The sequence below is a fragment of the Podarcis vaucheri genome (genome assembly GCF_965113315.1).
Source record: "Podarcis vaucheri genome assembly, chromosome: 7".
Lineage (NCBI taxonomy): Eukaryota > Metazoa > Chordata > Lepidosauria > Squamata > Lacertidae > Podarcis > Podarcis vaucheri.
The window spans coordinates 26,698,707-26,714,343 of record NC_138765.1 but is presented as its reverse complement, the minus strand read 5'-3'; the positions used below and the strand labels follow the sequence as shown (position 1 = coordinate 26,714,343).

General features: G+C 47.0%; 1 protein-coding gene across 2 annotated transcripts in view; it reads left to right on the top strand.

Moving 5' to 3' along the window:
• Positions 1–5,628: 5,628 nt before the first annotated feature.
• The window catches only part of LOC309537108 (discoidin, CUB and LCCL domain-containing protein 1-like), a 44,614-nt gene continuing 34,605 nt past the window's right edge, over positions 5,629–15,637 (top strand). For both annotated transcript variants that reach the window (XM_082231612.1, XM_082231611.1), the window contains exons 1-2: positions 5,629–5,772; positions 13,240–13,461. In XM_082231612.1, the coding sequence (XP_082087738.1) occupies positions 5,700–5,772; positions 13,240–13,461 (295 nt within the window). In that variant the 5' untranslated portion in view covers positions 5,629–5,699. The remainder of the gene's footprint in view (positions 5,773–13,239; positions 13,462–15,637) is intronic.

The window sequence follows — 15,637 nt, the reverse complement described above, 5'->3', positions numbered from 1 at the left end:
AGCTCGGATTTAACTTTGTTGGGGAGGTGGGCGGAGGCGGGTGGGGCTCCGATTGCAACCCTTGGGGAAATTGGTCGGTGCGAGGCGGCGGGTGGTCGGGTGCAGGTAGTCGCTTCTCAGCTGCAACAGCCGCAACGGGACCACCAGAATAGTATCGTTGCTTTTGCAATTATTCATTATTCTTCGTCCAAAGCAGCGGGTAAAAAGTAACACGCAAAACTCCTGACACCTCACTGCATGCTTGTGTTTCTTATCTCACTAAGGCCGCAGTCAGATGCAGGGAGTATCTTGGGAGTAAGAGCCCCTTGAACCCAACGGGCTCTTACTCCCTGATAAACATGCATAGGGCGTAGCTGCCCCCCCTCCCATCCACAAAAATTATTGAAAAGCATTGAAAGTACAGTACTAAATTAACTGAGGTTCTGCCCTCCTCAGCAGAAGCCTGCCCCCCTGTGATGTTCCCTTTTTTTGCAACTCACTTCTACTCAAGAGTAGAAATTAATGAACTGAAATTAATGAACCCAAATTAGTCATGCCCATCCTTTTAAATGGGCTGTGATCTCTCCAAGAAAGCTCAACAACTTCAGGAATCTGAAGAAGTGTGCATGCACACAAAAGCTCATACTAATAACAAACTAAAGGTAAAGGGACCCCTGACCATTAGGTCCAGTCGTGACCGACTGTGGTTGCGTCGCTCATCTCGCTTTATTGGCCGAGGGAGCTGGTGTACAGCTTCCGGGTCATGACTAATCCGCTTCTGGCAAACCAGAGCAGCGCACGGAAACGCTGTTTACCTTCCCACTGGAGCGGTACCTATTTATCTACTTGCACTTTGACGTGCTTTCGAACTGCTAGGTTGGCAGGAAATAACAAACTTAGTTGGTCTCTAAGGTGCTACTGGAAGGATTTTTTTATTTTGTTTTGACTATGGCAGACCAACACAGCTACCTACCTGTAACTAGAACTTTTAGGAAGTAGACCTTGCAGAGGGTTTAGGGTTGCAGCCGCTTTTCAGCAATGGGAAGGATGATTATTTTCATTTTCATTTTTTTAATTATACTTGTATACTGCCCTTCATGGGGACGCGGGTGGCGCTGTGGGTAAAACCTCAGCGCCTAGGACTTGCCGATCTCATAGTTGGCGGTTCGAATCCCCGCGGCGGGGTGCGCTCCTGTCGTTCGGTCCCAGCGCCTGCCAACCTAGCAGTTCGAAAGCACCTCCAGGTGCAAGTAGATAAATAGGTACCGCTTACCAGCGGGAAGGTTAACGGCGTTCCGTGTGTTGCGCTGGCTCGCCAGATGCAGCTTGTCACGCTGGCCACGTGGCCCGGAAGTGTCTGCGGACAGCGCTGGCTCCCGGCCTATAGAGAGAGATGAGCGCACAACCCTAGAGTCTGGCAAGACTGGCCCGTACGGGCAGGGTACCTTTACCTTTACTGCCCTTCATCTGAAGATCACAGGGTGATTCACAGCATAAAAATGCAAAACAATACAAAATACATAAATAAGAACAAGAACAAACCAATAAACCCCTCTTCCAGGAAGACATTTAAAAAGGCATAGAATGGTACCCAACATTAGTCAAGAGTTGGCCCATTGAAATGGATGGGCATGGCATGACTAATTTGGGTTCATTAATTTCAGTGGGGTCTACTCTTGAGTAGAAGTGAGTTGCAAAAAAGCAACTGGATAATAGAACTCCAGGCAAATCAAAAGATGCAAAAGAGCGAGTGAAGTCAAGGTAACTAAATAAATACTCGTATTTCTGTAACATAGGTTTGAGAAAATTATAAAACCTTTACAAAGGATAAGTCTAGGAATATACGAGGGGCTTGGGGGGGGTCTTGATGATACCCATGGGTCCCTTTGAAACCTGTGGTCCTGTATATGTTGGGTAGGATTTATAAGAGGAAACCAGCCAAACCAGTTCCTTTGCTCAGGACAGCAATACCTCAAGGACCACCTTTTCCCAAACAAACCCTGTGATAATCATCTGAGGCCCTTCATGTCCTTCCTCCATGAGACATCCAGAAGGTGGCAATGTGAGAATGGACCTTTTCTGCAGTGGCTCCCCATTTGTGGAGTGCTCTCCGCAGCGCCTTCATTACATATCTTTAGGTGCCAGGCGAAAACGTTTATAATCAGGTCTTTGGCTAATTAACATTCTATGGCCTTTTAAATGTGTTTGGGGGGTGTTGTTTTTGTTATATGTGTTTTGTGTTCTTGTTTTGCATTTTTCTGTTGTGAGCTGACCTATGATCTTCAGGCTGTATACAAATATAGTAAATAAACAAATAAGCACATGAACCACTGGAGTCTCTGGCTCAGAGACTGGGATTGTGCACAACAATGCAATAATAACGGAACAATTGTATGAGACTTCGTGACTCTGAGGTGCAGACATGGATGTGATACTATATACAGCGTCTGCATTTCAGTGTTGTGAAGGCACAGCAGATTGATAATTATTGTATCTTCCATAAGCCATAGATGTATTCTTTATAAAGTCTGTAAATCTTTTCATTTAATTACATACGACCCAGTATATCTCAAAGCACCATTCAGTTAAATACGATAGTTTCAGCCAATGCAGTGTTCCAAAGCAACTTCCTCCCCTTTGAGATCTTTAGGGCCAGTTCTAATATTTAGACCAGGGGTGGGGAAACTGTGGCCCTCCTAATGTTGGACTCCTCGTTCCATCAGCCCCAGCCAGTATGGCTAATGGGAAGGGATGGTGGGAGTCATAGTCCAACAACATCTGGAGAGACCACAGGTTTCTCATGTCTGCCTTAGACATGAACTCAATACTTCTGTTTCACCAAGCCTTGGGTTTCTTTTAGCTTCTACTATTTGTTATGCTGGGCTGTTTAAGCAGTTTTTTTGGGTTTTTTTGTTTTATCCTGCCTTTGATAATTTGTTTTATGATTACTGCTGCTATTCATGTTTTTTAAAAGTGGGGCAAAAATAATAATTCACATAGCCTCTTTTCTTTTGAATCAAAGGGAACGGTGCCTTTAAGATGTTGCTCAGGATAGCAAAGACATCAGAACGATCCTGTATCAATCTTGCTTTTTATCCATAATCAAATGTAAAGGAGAAATTAATGGCTTAATCAACATGCAATTTGACAGCTTTTGTTTTGCTTTGTGGGACCCACCTCTTTTGCTGAATCTATACTGTTCTGTTCTAGCCGGAAGAGCTTAACTTGTAGAGTTATAACTGTTCATTTGTTTTCATAACTATATATTACATGGTAACCTGCCCTGGGTGTTTATGGTAAAGGGCAGGTAAGAAATCGTATTTTTAAAAACACCCATTCGCAAGGCTAAACTGGTGGTTGTGAAACTCTTCTCCCCACTGACCACTCAAAAGTTGCTGAGGGTCTTGGCAGACCACACAATGATTTTTCTGCCTGTTGCAGCAATTGCAGTGCACTGTGGTAGTTGCTGTATGATTTTCAATTGCATTTTTGCAGACGCACCGTAAACCAGCTTAATGAAGCTTGTCCACAGACCATAGTTTGGGAATTAACACCAGGGGAGGCTGGTCCATTAGTGTGAATGCGCCCTGACCCACCAACCTCAGTCTGCCCTTAGCCAGCCCACACCTGTCTCCCTTCCTACTTGTAGCAAGTCCAGGGGTTTGTATTAGCTGTCAGCTTCCTCCCTCTCAATCTCAGTGTTGCCCTTGTAGATTTCAGCAAGGAGGGAGGAGAACAGAACCAGAATTAGTTGGCTCTGCCTGCCATTGGTTCTGGGTCTGGTTAGTGGTGGCACCACCTATTGTTGGTCTCCACACCTTCCACCCTACCATTCCCATGAGTACTAGCCACTACTGGCTAATGGTGAGAGGTCAATTTGGCCCTCCCTCTCAGACACTGAAAGTGCATGTGAGGGATCACACTGTGTAGCCCCAACACATCAGCTATACCTCCCCTGGTTGTATGTTTGGGGATCATATGAAGGGGAATCTACACGGGGGGGGGCGGGATCCTGGGCCACTCACAATCCCACCTCATATAAAGGAGCTCTGCACACCTACTCCTCAATATGCAATTAAATGCTGCTCAAGTAAATGTTCATTATGCAAGCTAGCCTTTGCCCTGTAACCCATTATTTCTTCAAGGTGGCCCACAAATTGTTGCTACTCAGCACAGGCAAAGCAAGTTATTTCGTTCTAAGGGACTTTTAGCGGGACAAATGTCATGACCACTTGATGGCGCCAAATGCCACCTGGCGTGTTGGGTGTTGGGACGGACATCTGTTTACTGAAAAAGAGTGAATGCCAAGTTTTGAAAGTAGGCACTGCCAAGTATTAGACATTAAATAAAAGCAATTTCAGGAAGCAGCTCCCAGTTTTACAGTGAGAGACGGAGAAGTCCAGATATTTTATTTTCCATTCTGTTTGCAACCCTTTCTGTTGCTTTGGTTCCAGGAGAGGCAGAAGGATGCTAAAATCAGACAATGGCTGTACATACGCTAACCCAGTTATAGCATTGAAATGCAGTTTTTCTTAATCCAAAATAGTTTGTGCTTGTCCTCAACATGCCAGCTCCAAGATAGCTCAATTGGTGGAGCACGTGATTCTTAGTCTCAGGATCAAGAGTTCAAGCCCATGTTGGGCAAAAAGATTCCTGCACTGCAGGGGTTGGACTAGATCAATCTGCAACGAGTTTTTATTTTCAGAGTGAAACCAGTTTCTCAAGAAGCCCTATTCAGGGGCAGAAAACTATGCACCAGCTGATATGCACCTGTCCTGCCCCCCCCTTCATTATTTTTCTCTAGCCCAGCACAGCATCTGGAGGTTTCTGCACTGGCTACCCCTGTTTTAAGGAACCGGCCATCCCCATACAATCAAAAGCGGGACTCAAAAATTACCTAAGTACAGTGGTACCTCGGGTTAAGTACTTAATTCATTCCGGAGGTCCATTCTTAACCTGAAGCACCACTTTAGCTAATGGGGCCTCCTGCTGTTGCTGCACCGCAGGAGCACGATTTCTGTTCTCATCCTGAAGCAAAGTTCTTAACCCAAGGTAATATTTCTGGGCTAACAAAGTCTGTAACCTGAAGCGTATGTAACCTGAAACGCATGTAACCTGAGGTACCACTGTATGCTAGCGGCACCAATGGTAGCACCACAGGCAATAGTACTGGTACCTGGCAGGTAAGCAAAGTATAGGTAAAAAAATAACACCGGTACCTGGCAGTACTGGTAACACTGGCAGTAATACTGGTGCTACCACTCGTAGTGTGGAAGCAAATTTGAATCCTGCTGCCACTGAGTTCATGGTGAGCAGATAGATTCTGAATACCTATAGAAGGGGAGGTGCTGAGACTTTTGGACGCAGACACAACAGATGTGCGAAGCGCCCAGCCTCCCTCTTTTTGCACTCCCCCCCCTCCGTGCTATGTATGTCAGTGAGAGGAGGGGCGGTAATCTCCCTCCCCAGCCGCCCACACGCGATTTCCCTGCCTGCTGGTGGGCACAGCTTGCCGGGGGGTGGGCTGGGCTGGGGGAGTCCCTGCCCGGTGATTGGCTCTTCCTCGGGGCCAGTAGCCCTGGCCGGGCTCGGCGCCGGCAGCCAATCGGGAGGCGGGGACTGTGGGGCTCGGGAATGCCGCGGCGCTGGTGGAGGCGCCGGGTGTGGAGCGGGCGGCGGGCTGAGCTCGCGCGCATCGTGGGCGCCGCTCCGTTTCGACGATGCGCCCGGCGCTGCGCGCGCTCGGGCTCCTCCAGCTGCTCCAGCACCTGGATCTCGCCAGCGGCCAGACGGGTAAGTGGCCGAGGCGGCAGAGGGACTGGGAGCCGGGCTGGGGAACTCCTGCCGGTGGGACGACGTCCGAGCAGGACTTGGCAGAAGGGGCAAGGAGTTGGGAGAGGCGGCGGTGGGAAGCCAAGCCAACATTGTAAATGCTAAGTGAATGCTAAATGCCTGTTGCCGACACAAGAAAGGGCGATCCATAAGACCGATAAGCGCACAGTCTAGAAATCGGGGGGCACTTCCAGGCTGCTTTGCTGCTTTCGGGCGGGCTGCAATCTTACATGGCAAATTCCGGTTGCACAATTGCATCCTGATGGGAAAACCTTGCGCAACAATCCCGCTTCTCGAAAACATCCGATTTTGTTTTATTTTTATGCCTGAGCGGGGATAAGGAATGTGGCTGTTGGGAAGCCTGGGACGCACTTGCGGTGATGCAACGTCGTCTAACCTCCCTGTAGTTGATGGATGCTCATTTCGCAGAATCATAGAACTGTGTAGAGTTGGAAGGGATCCCGAGGGTCCTCTAGTCCAACCCCCTGGAATGCAGAAATGTCGACTGAAGCATCCATGACAGATGGTCATCCAGCCTCTGCTTGAAAACCTCCAAGGGAGGAGTGATTTCAATACATAACCAACATCGTCCAATCTCCCTGCAATGGAATCAGGGCTGTCTGGAAGCAACCTGAGATGGAGATCCCTTGGCCAGGATGACAGCTCTCATCATCCCTGATCACTGGCTACTCTGTCTGGGGCTGAACATCAAGGGCCACAGTTTGTCCCTATCTTCCTCCTCCCCACTGCCGAGTTCTCCAAGGGCAACGCTGAAATTAAGGTGGAAGAAGTTGAGAGCCAGTGCCCCCGCCCCGCTAGGACTGGGTGCAAGGGAAGAGGTAGGGGCAGACTGAGGCTGGTGGAGCACTGCCCCCCCCCCTTTGTCCAAATGAGTCTCCGTGGGCTAATTGTTAGAATAAACTTCCTCATGGTAGGGCTTAGTGCTTTGCAAAATGGTGGACACTCCTTCACTGGAGGGGCTTTTTAAGCAGAATCTGGATGGCTGTTTTTCAAGGGTGCCCTTGTTGTATCCTGCATTGCAGTTCTTGCCCAGAGCAAGGAACTGAACCAGACGAACTCAGAAAACTCTCCCAACTCTAGCAGTACTTGTCAGCTGAGTTTCACCCAGAGTAGACCCACTGAAATGAACGAACAGGACTAAGTTAGGTCCATTCGTTTCAACAGATCCCCTCTGAGTAACACTGAGTTGTGTACTGCCTTATGTTTGTTTGGCAGACATGGTTCGGTGGCAGTACGTTTCACCCATGGGTGGGGTGAGCCAGAAATGGTAGACCAATCATTTTTGCAGGTGGGAGTCCTAATGACAATGTCACTAGTAGTGTGTAAGCCACTCTCTAGGTTCTGCTGGTCAAAGTGTGCATTTAAAAAGACTCTTTTCTATTCTTCCATAGATAAATGAATAAGAATGGGATAGGATTTAGCATGGCATCTTCACCCCTTGTGTCCCTTTTTAATGATTGCCAGAGCGCCTTCCTGGAAGCTGCGTTGGCAAGCTTTGCCAGGGAAACACGGGGCAAAGCAACTTCGCCCCGCATGTCCCTTTCACAAAGATAGGTTGGCTGGCGATGGGTGGGTGTGGGATGGCGGACAGAGTTGGATTGGGGGGGGCATCACATATGTGACATCATGCACATGTAGCATTAGCCCCCAGATGCTTTGGACTACAACTCCCATCAGCCCTAGCCAGCACTCACTCCCATCAGCTGATGGCGGTTGTAGTCCAAAACATCTGCGGAGACTCGCCTTGGCGAACTTGCTGGCCTAGGTTCTCATTCCAGATGGCAGCACTAAGAGGATCTGTGGAGCTTAGGGTTAAACAGCTGGGCAAATCTTAGAGGCTTCTGCCTGCAGTCCCTGTTTTCTTATTCCTGTTCCCTTCAGAGCTTGTAAGCTCATTTGCAGAGCTGCACAGCTCAGTGAATGATACTCAGACTGCAATCCCACACAACAAACTAGGGGTGAGGAACCTATGGCCCTCAAATCCTGCTGGACTATGGCTGCATGCACACCATTCATTTACAGCACATTCCCTCTCCCAAGAAGCCTGGGAGCTGTAGTTTAGCCTTCAGGTAAAGCTAAAGGGACCCCTGACCATTAGGTCCAGTCGTGGCCAACTCTGGGGTTGCAGCGCTCATCTCGCTTTATTGGCCGAGGGAGCCAGCGTACTGCTTCCAGGTCATGTGGCTAGCATGACTAAGCCGCTTCTGGCGAACCAGAGCTGCACACGGAAACACCATTTACCTTCCCGCCAGAGCCGTACCTATTTATCTACTTGCACTTTGACATACTCTCAAACTGCTAGGTTGGCAGGAGCAGGGACCAAGCAATGGGAGCTCACCCCGTCGTGGGGATTCGAACCGCCGACCTTCTGATTTGCAAGTCCTAGGCTCTGTGGTTTAACCTACAGTGCCCGCCGCCTCACTATAGTTTAGCCTTCAGAGAGCTACAATTCCCAACAGCCTTAATAAAGCTACATTTCCCAGGATCCTTTTTTTCAGGGTGGTGGGGTGAAGTGTGCTTCATGTGTATCATGTTGTATAGACAACCTATGTCTCCCATCATCCCTGATAACTGTTTGTAGCTGATGGAAATTGCAACAAGTTACACGGAGCCATGGATTCTCCTGCCCCTGCTATGCACACTTACCTGGCAAGCAGCGCAGATACCTATACCTGGAAAATGTTGACTCCTGAGTCTTGGGCAGCAGAATGGCATAGATGGGGAAGCCTGGCCCCTTCTCTAGCTGGTCTTTTGGACCCATTCCAGGCCACCCACCGCAGGAGCATGTCTTAGAACTCTGATAATGTCTCTTGGTTGCCTGGAGGGAGGAGAGAGAGAGAGAGAGAGAAGGGGGTGAGCGTGTGTTGTAGAAACCAGCTTACCATACAAAGATAAAATTCGCATCCATTGCTGTCATAGATTGGTTGGATGCAGAGGAACAATGTTTATTTATTTATTTAGGTGTATACACCACTATTTGACTGTAAAAGAAACCTCAAAGTGGTTTACAAAGAGGTGTGTGCTGGTGGGCGAATAAAATCATAGGTGGAAGAAAAAACAGTTCAAAACAACGAGTTGAATAATTCTGAAAGACTTTAAAGCAGCAATAAACTTTGAACGAAGCAATCTCCGCAAGAATGGTTCCTGTTGAAAGTTTTCAGGCTGAATTTCAGCTGTCTGGAAATCTTCTATTCAATAAAGTCTGACATGTTTGTGCTTCACAAGTTGAAGCTTTGCAGTCTACAGTCAGAAGTAAGCACCACTGAGTTTAAGGGAAGCAGAGGAAACGGCATAGGACTACAGCCAGCTGATCCTAATAAATTAGGTATTGTACTATGTGCTTAGTATTCTAGAGTTGATGCCCGTGCAAATAGGACTGCTTTAAATTGATGCTTGTGCTCATCCAATGGCTTTACAAAGAACTTACAACTTTAATAGATGAGGAGGAGGATTTCAACATCACTAGCAACCATAAGAAGACAATAGCTACTCCTGATAGATATAGATGTCTAGTCCACACACACACACACACACACACACACACACACACACACACCATTAAGCCAGTATAGAGATGATCTTCAAGTGCTGCTTCACATCACTTCTGGGAACCACAACAAACAAATTGCAAAATAACCCTTCTATATACTCATCTCAAAAAAATGAAACAAGCACAGCGGCCTTGATGAAATTTTATTCCTCTGTGTGTCTCTCTGTGTGTAAAATATTAGTTCTGAGGTTTTAGGTCTTAATCCAAAAGTAAGGACTCCCCACCCCCATCCCCCCGGTAGCATCTGTTGTATTTTGTCTTCTCCACATCCTGTTGAAAAATATACCTCCTGGAATTTGCTGACCAACATGGTAATGTCTTCCTGCTGAATGAGCTCCAGAAAAATGCAATGACTTGTGCACTGGGAACCTTCAGTATCTGAGTTGTGTCTAATTTCTTTATAAGTGGTTTTTGTTTGGTTTTTTGCTTACGTTTTTTGCCAGTGAAATTTCCTGGGAATTGTGACTCCCTCTTCTAACTTGGAATTTCCCGCTGCTTCTCTCCAACATAGTTATGAAAAATGGGTTTTTTTTGCTTTTTGGGGGGGGTGCTGTTAATGCCAGGTCAGGGATGTAGCAGCCATCCACCCATAAGAGCAGATCCAGAAAACGAAAGGATGGGCTGTATCACTACTGCTGTTATCATCTAGCAAGCTTGTACTCAGCATTGCTCAGAAATTCTACGACACTAAAAAAACCCACTCCAGTTTTGAAATCAGTGGTTAAAATCAGAGTAGTCTTGAAAGGTTCAGTCCTTCATCTTGATTCACAGTGGTGTGCAAATGTATCCAAACATAGAGAGAAGCCTGCTCCTTGATATCAGAAAGCATCATTTGTCTTAAGAAGTGTCCAAATTCATAGTCTCTGAAAAATTGGCTTGTTTCACCTTCGGAGCAATGATTTTAAGGAGTAAAGTTTGGGGGATGATAAGTTAAATTCTTCATGGGAGCAAACTCTTATCTGACGGAATGTCTGGTTTTAATAACTGTTTTAACTTTGGAATGTATTTTTTTCTGTTTTATTTAGTTTATCTTTTATAATGGCTTTGTTGCATAGCAACAAACAACTTTCCAAAATACGTACTGCGGTATATTTCATTTATGAATGGCTTCCCACGAGGCACTCCAAAGCGATTTGCACTACAGTAAAAACGTATATAGAAAAACCTGCATGTGTGAAAACAGTTTAAACATTTGCTTATATATATAAACCAATTAAAACCAATTGTAAACAGTTTAACCACAACAACATATATATAACATAAATTCAGATCCACAGATACCAACTTTCTCTGACTTTGGGCCACTGCAAAAAAAAAACCCACAAAAAAACATCAGGGGCAAAGGCTGAGTAAAAGGTGCCAAGGCAGTGAGCCACAAGCAGGCGCCTATGTTTTTAGGCATGCATACTCCACTGCCACTACAAAGCTCTGCCCCCATAACCTGATGATTGTTCAAGCATGGGAGAAACCCTCCATCCCACTGCAGGGCTTCCTTTCTGCAGAATTGCTTACAGCTTTCTATAAGGTTTTGAACAAAAGAGAAAGGTGGGAGGAATCCACTGTTCACACCTGCCTGATGCCCATTGGTACTGATAAGGAGGAAACAGTATGTGGAGCCAGAGCCTCAAGCATCCATGGCAGATGGCCATCCCACCTCTGCTTAAAAGCCTCCAAGGAAACAGAGTCTGCAACCTCCCAGGTCGTCTGGAAGCTACTCTCAGCAGCCTCAGACAGCATAGCCAGTGGTCAGGGATGATTATAGTCCAACATCTGGGGACAGCTGAAGAACATTGGGAGATGGTTAACGGGACTGTGGGTTGGGCTGGCATGGACTGGGTGACAACCTGCTGCCTCCCTCCCCAAGCTCAGACCCCTCATCTCTCCATGCCCCCCCCCCTGCAAACAGTTCTCAGAGCATAACCAAATGAGCCACCTCTTGTTTCTATATTGCTTTGTATTTTAAAAACAATTTCTTCCATTGTGCTCATTGTCAAGCACTTGTTATCTGGTCTAGTTTTCCTGCTGGTGTTCTTCCACTGTTTTTCTCCCCAGGCAGAGTCAATACTTTATTGGACCTTTCATCTTCATGCATTTGCCAGAGAGAGTGCGTCCACCCGCAATGTTGTACAGCTAAGAAGGAAGCCGATAACCAGCAAAGCCAGAAACTTGTGGAATTGTAGGAAATCTTTGTCCAAGCAGATTACCCTCTCCCTCTCCCAGGCCCTTGATTAAACTCTAACCCGACTCATAATCTCATTCATCTGCATCTTCAATCAGGATAGTGGGCCATAGTCTAAAACCAATTCCCATAAATACCTTACTCCCCGACCAAAGACAATTATGTTGATACACACACACACACACACTGCCTTTTGCTAAAAAAATAAATAAGTAGATGGACCGATGATCAGATAGTAGACAGAACTGAGAGCACACTGAATGCTCTTACCTGTGTAATCCAAGATTTTATATCTCTAAACTTGCTAAAGCACCAGAGCTCTGCATTAAAACAGTGTCAGTATTGCATGCTAAAAGATTGTCTGTAAGAAAGTTGCAACTGATGGAATGACAAAGGTGTACTTTAACAGGTCATGCCCTGTGTTTTAATCATTGAATCATCTGATGCAGCCTTCCCCAGCCTGGTGCACTCTAGATATTATTCAACTCCACCTCCCATCAGCCCCAGCCAGGGTGGCCAATTGTCAGGGATGATGGGAGTTGTAGTCCATGGACATAGGAAGGCTACCTTCTACTGAGTCAGAGCACTAATCTATCTAGCTCAGCTTTGTCTACATTAAGTGACAGTTGCTCTCCAGGTTTTCAGGCCACGGGGAATTTCCCACCTCTATCTGGAGATGCTGGAGGGTTGAACATGCAGAACAGACGCCCTCTCACTGAGCTCCCGCCCTTCCCCTTCTGAATGGCCACAGGTCAGTGGCAGAGCATCTGGAGGGCCTTTGCTTCCCCACCCCCCAAATCAGAGAACCCCTGTCAAAAAGGTAGGAGAGAAACACAATATGCCATTTCCCCTTAACCATCCTGTTTGGGAGAAGGATTATGTGGCTTTCAAAGCTGCAACCAGGTACACACTTCCTTTGGGACTAAGCCCCGATGTACGAATACACAGGATCTTATCTAGATCTCTGATCAAGTTGATCAAGACCTGGACCAACCATGTGATGGTGGGGGAGTAGAGTGGGCTTTGATATATTCCTAGCCAGTCGCATTTTTAAATAAAATGATGGGGTTTATGTTCTAAGAGGCGAAAAGGAATTGGAGGAGAAAATTAAGCAAGCTGAGGGCTTATCCAGTTTGTGTTGCCGCTTTACCTTGGGAAAATTTGCAGTTTAGCGCTGAATGGTCACTGCAGTAGATAGTTATGGGAGAGCAGAAAGATGAAGGTAGTTGATCCCAGCTAAGCCTTACTGAGTGGTAGAACATCCGCTTTGCTTGCAGAAGGTCCCAGGTTCAAGACTGGGAAAATGAGATTGGAGGCAGTAGGAGCATCGTGTGCTATTGGTCCATTTAGCTCAGTACTGTCTACACTGACTGGCAGCAGCTCTCCAAAATTTTAGGCAGCATTCTCTCCCAGGCCTAATGAGAGATTCTGGGGTTCAAACCTGGGGTCTTCTGCATGCAGAACAGATGCTATCCGCCACCAAGCTATGGCCCTTTCTCTTAATTTCCCCCATCATGATTAGTAGTCTACTAGTCATGCAGCCTGCAAAGGATCAGGTAACAAGTGATGGAGAAGCTGCTGGTTAGAGTGGGCAATTCTTGAGTAGCCGGCCAGATCATTTGACATGATGCAAAGCAGCTTCCTGATGTAAGATCAGTCTTATCTCCTTGCCTTCCAGGGGATGGTTGCGGTCACTCGACGTTGACGCCTTACAGCGGGACTCTGACTTCCAAGAACTACCCTGGCACTTATCCCAACTTCACGTCTTGCGAGTGGAAGATCCACGGAGCTGCAGGGAGCTCCCTAAGCCTGATCTTTGGAGACATGGACATTGAAGCCTCAGAGCAATGCAAATCCGGCTTCCTATTGCTTTCTTCCCCATCAGATGGAGCTCGCTTCGGTAAGGACAACTGTTTGACTTCTCGGTCGTAAGGATCTCAGGAGTCATGGACAGCTTGGGGTCATGGGAGTGGAGCACACTCTGCAGTGGGGTCAGGAAAGAGAAACGCACATGTCCTTTTAAATGGAGGTAAGAGGGAAAGATGGTGGCTCCGTGGGAGAGCATCCGCTCTGCCTGCAAAGGAGCTCCAGGTTCAGTTCCTGGCAACTCCAGGTAGGACTAGGAATGTCCCTTCCGTGAAACCCTAGAACAGGGGTCAGCAAACTTTTCCAGCAGGGGCCGGTCCACTGTCCCTCAGACCTTGTGGGGGGCCGGGCTATTTTTTGGGGGGGAGGGAATGAATGAATTCCTATGCCCCACAAATAACCCAGAGATGCATTTTAAATAAAAGGGCACATTCTACTCACGTAAAAACACGCTGATTCCTGGACTGTCCACGAGCCAGATTTAGAAGGCGATTGGGCTGGATCCGGCCCCGGGGCCTTAGTTTGCCTACCCATGCCCTAGAAAGCCACTACCAATCAGTGCAGACCAATGGTCTTCAACCAGTCCAGACCTGAGACTCCCACATTCACGTATCCCCTTTCAATTTATGCTTAATAGCACTAGCATGGCACATTATTAGTCTCAAAATAGCAATTCACAGGGCTATGTACAGTGTGCTGCCTTAGCATTGCCACTGAATGAAAAGCAGCAAGGAACTTCCCCTCTGACCTAACCCTGTGTCCAGTGCCAGATTTACATATAAGCTAAACAAGCTATAGCTTAGGGCCTCACTCTCTTGGGGGCTCCCCAAAAAAATTAAAGGGGGAAAAACTGGATGTACATTTCCAAAATATAAGATAAAAAAACCAAATAAAATAAAACCTACATACAGCAACAGTGTTTTGTGTTGTGTAGGCTCCTATGAGGTAAGTAATGGGCCCCACCTGCTAGCCAGCTCCCTAAAATATCACTCATTTGCTCATTTCTGTATATAGGGTACCTACATTCTGCATGTGCAAATGGCTTTAGATACCTATGAGGACCATAAATTACCATATAGCATATATTCAACACAAAAAACAGCAACTAGTTGTTGTTGACAAAGGACAGCTGGACATATAAAGGGCTCCATTACCTTCAGTAACTTAGGGCCTCATCAAAGCTAAATCTGGCCCTGCCTGTGTCTGGTTGCAGGGAGAGGGGTGAGTGTGATGTGGCATGGCTGGTCCATCTAAGTCTCAGCTGCTACAGCCAAGCTCCTGCCATCACTTTCTGGGCCCCTGGCTATTGCTATGATGGCAACTGCTGGGCATCCGATCTACCCACCACAGTGGACCCTTATTCAGTCTTGTCCCCAGCATACTTCTATTCTGGGAGAAATCTAAAAGCCACAGAAACGGACTAAAACATGAGCAGAGAGTGTCCCTGCTCCATAGATACATATAGACTGGCACGGCTATAGGGGAGAATACTGCTAGCCAGAAATAAGTTTCTTTTTGAAAAAGGCTCTTGCCTTTCTCGTGCCATTTCGTTACGACAATTTAAAATTCAATCTTAAATACAGGTAAAGCGCATTATTGTCCCAGGAATAGAGTGGCTCTCCCCCACTCCCTTATCTGCTTGGAAAAGCGAGAGGAGCTCAGTGAAACGAACCGGTCTTTTCCATCTCTGATTTCTATGGCCATTCAGACAGAAGAAGGGGAAACGTTGAATGATCTCCTGGCTGACCCTCTCATGTGTCGCTCTGGCAGAGCACAAAGGGGCCTTCTCTTTGCAAATATACACTTGGAGCTCCTGGGCCCTTGTCCCTTTTTGCTTCCTTGGCTGACAGTTCTTTTCCTGCTGCATCCTATAATTAACTTTGCTTCCTCTTGGCATGGTGACTCGCCCACCCTTTCCTTCACCCCTTGCCTCTCCGACTCCCATCACCTCCGATTCCTGGCAGAGGCTGATTTCACTTGATTCTTTGGGAGAGACGGTTCCTGGAAGACATTTCCAAAGGTCATCCTTCCTGGCTAACTTTGTGTGCCTCCTTCCTTCTTTCAGTTTCCCTCCCTACAGGCTGCTTCAAGGCCCACCCAATCTCCCTTTAAATCCATAAAATCTCTCCTAGGAAATCCTGAAAACATTTCAAGCACTGCTCCGGGGGGGGGGGGGGCAAATTTAATGAACTGCCGCACACACGCGCACA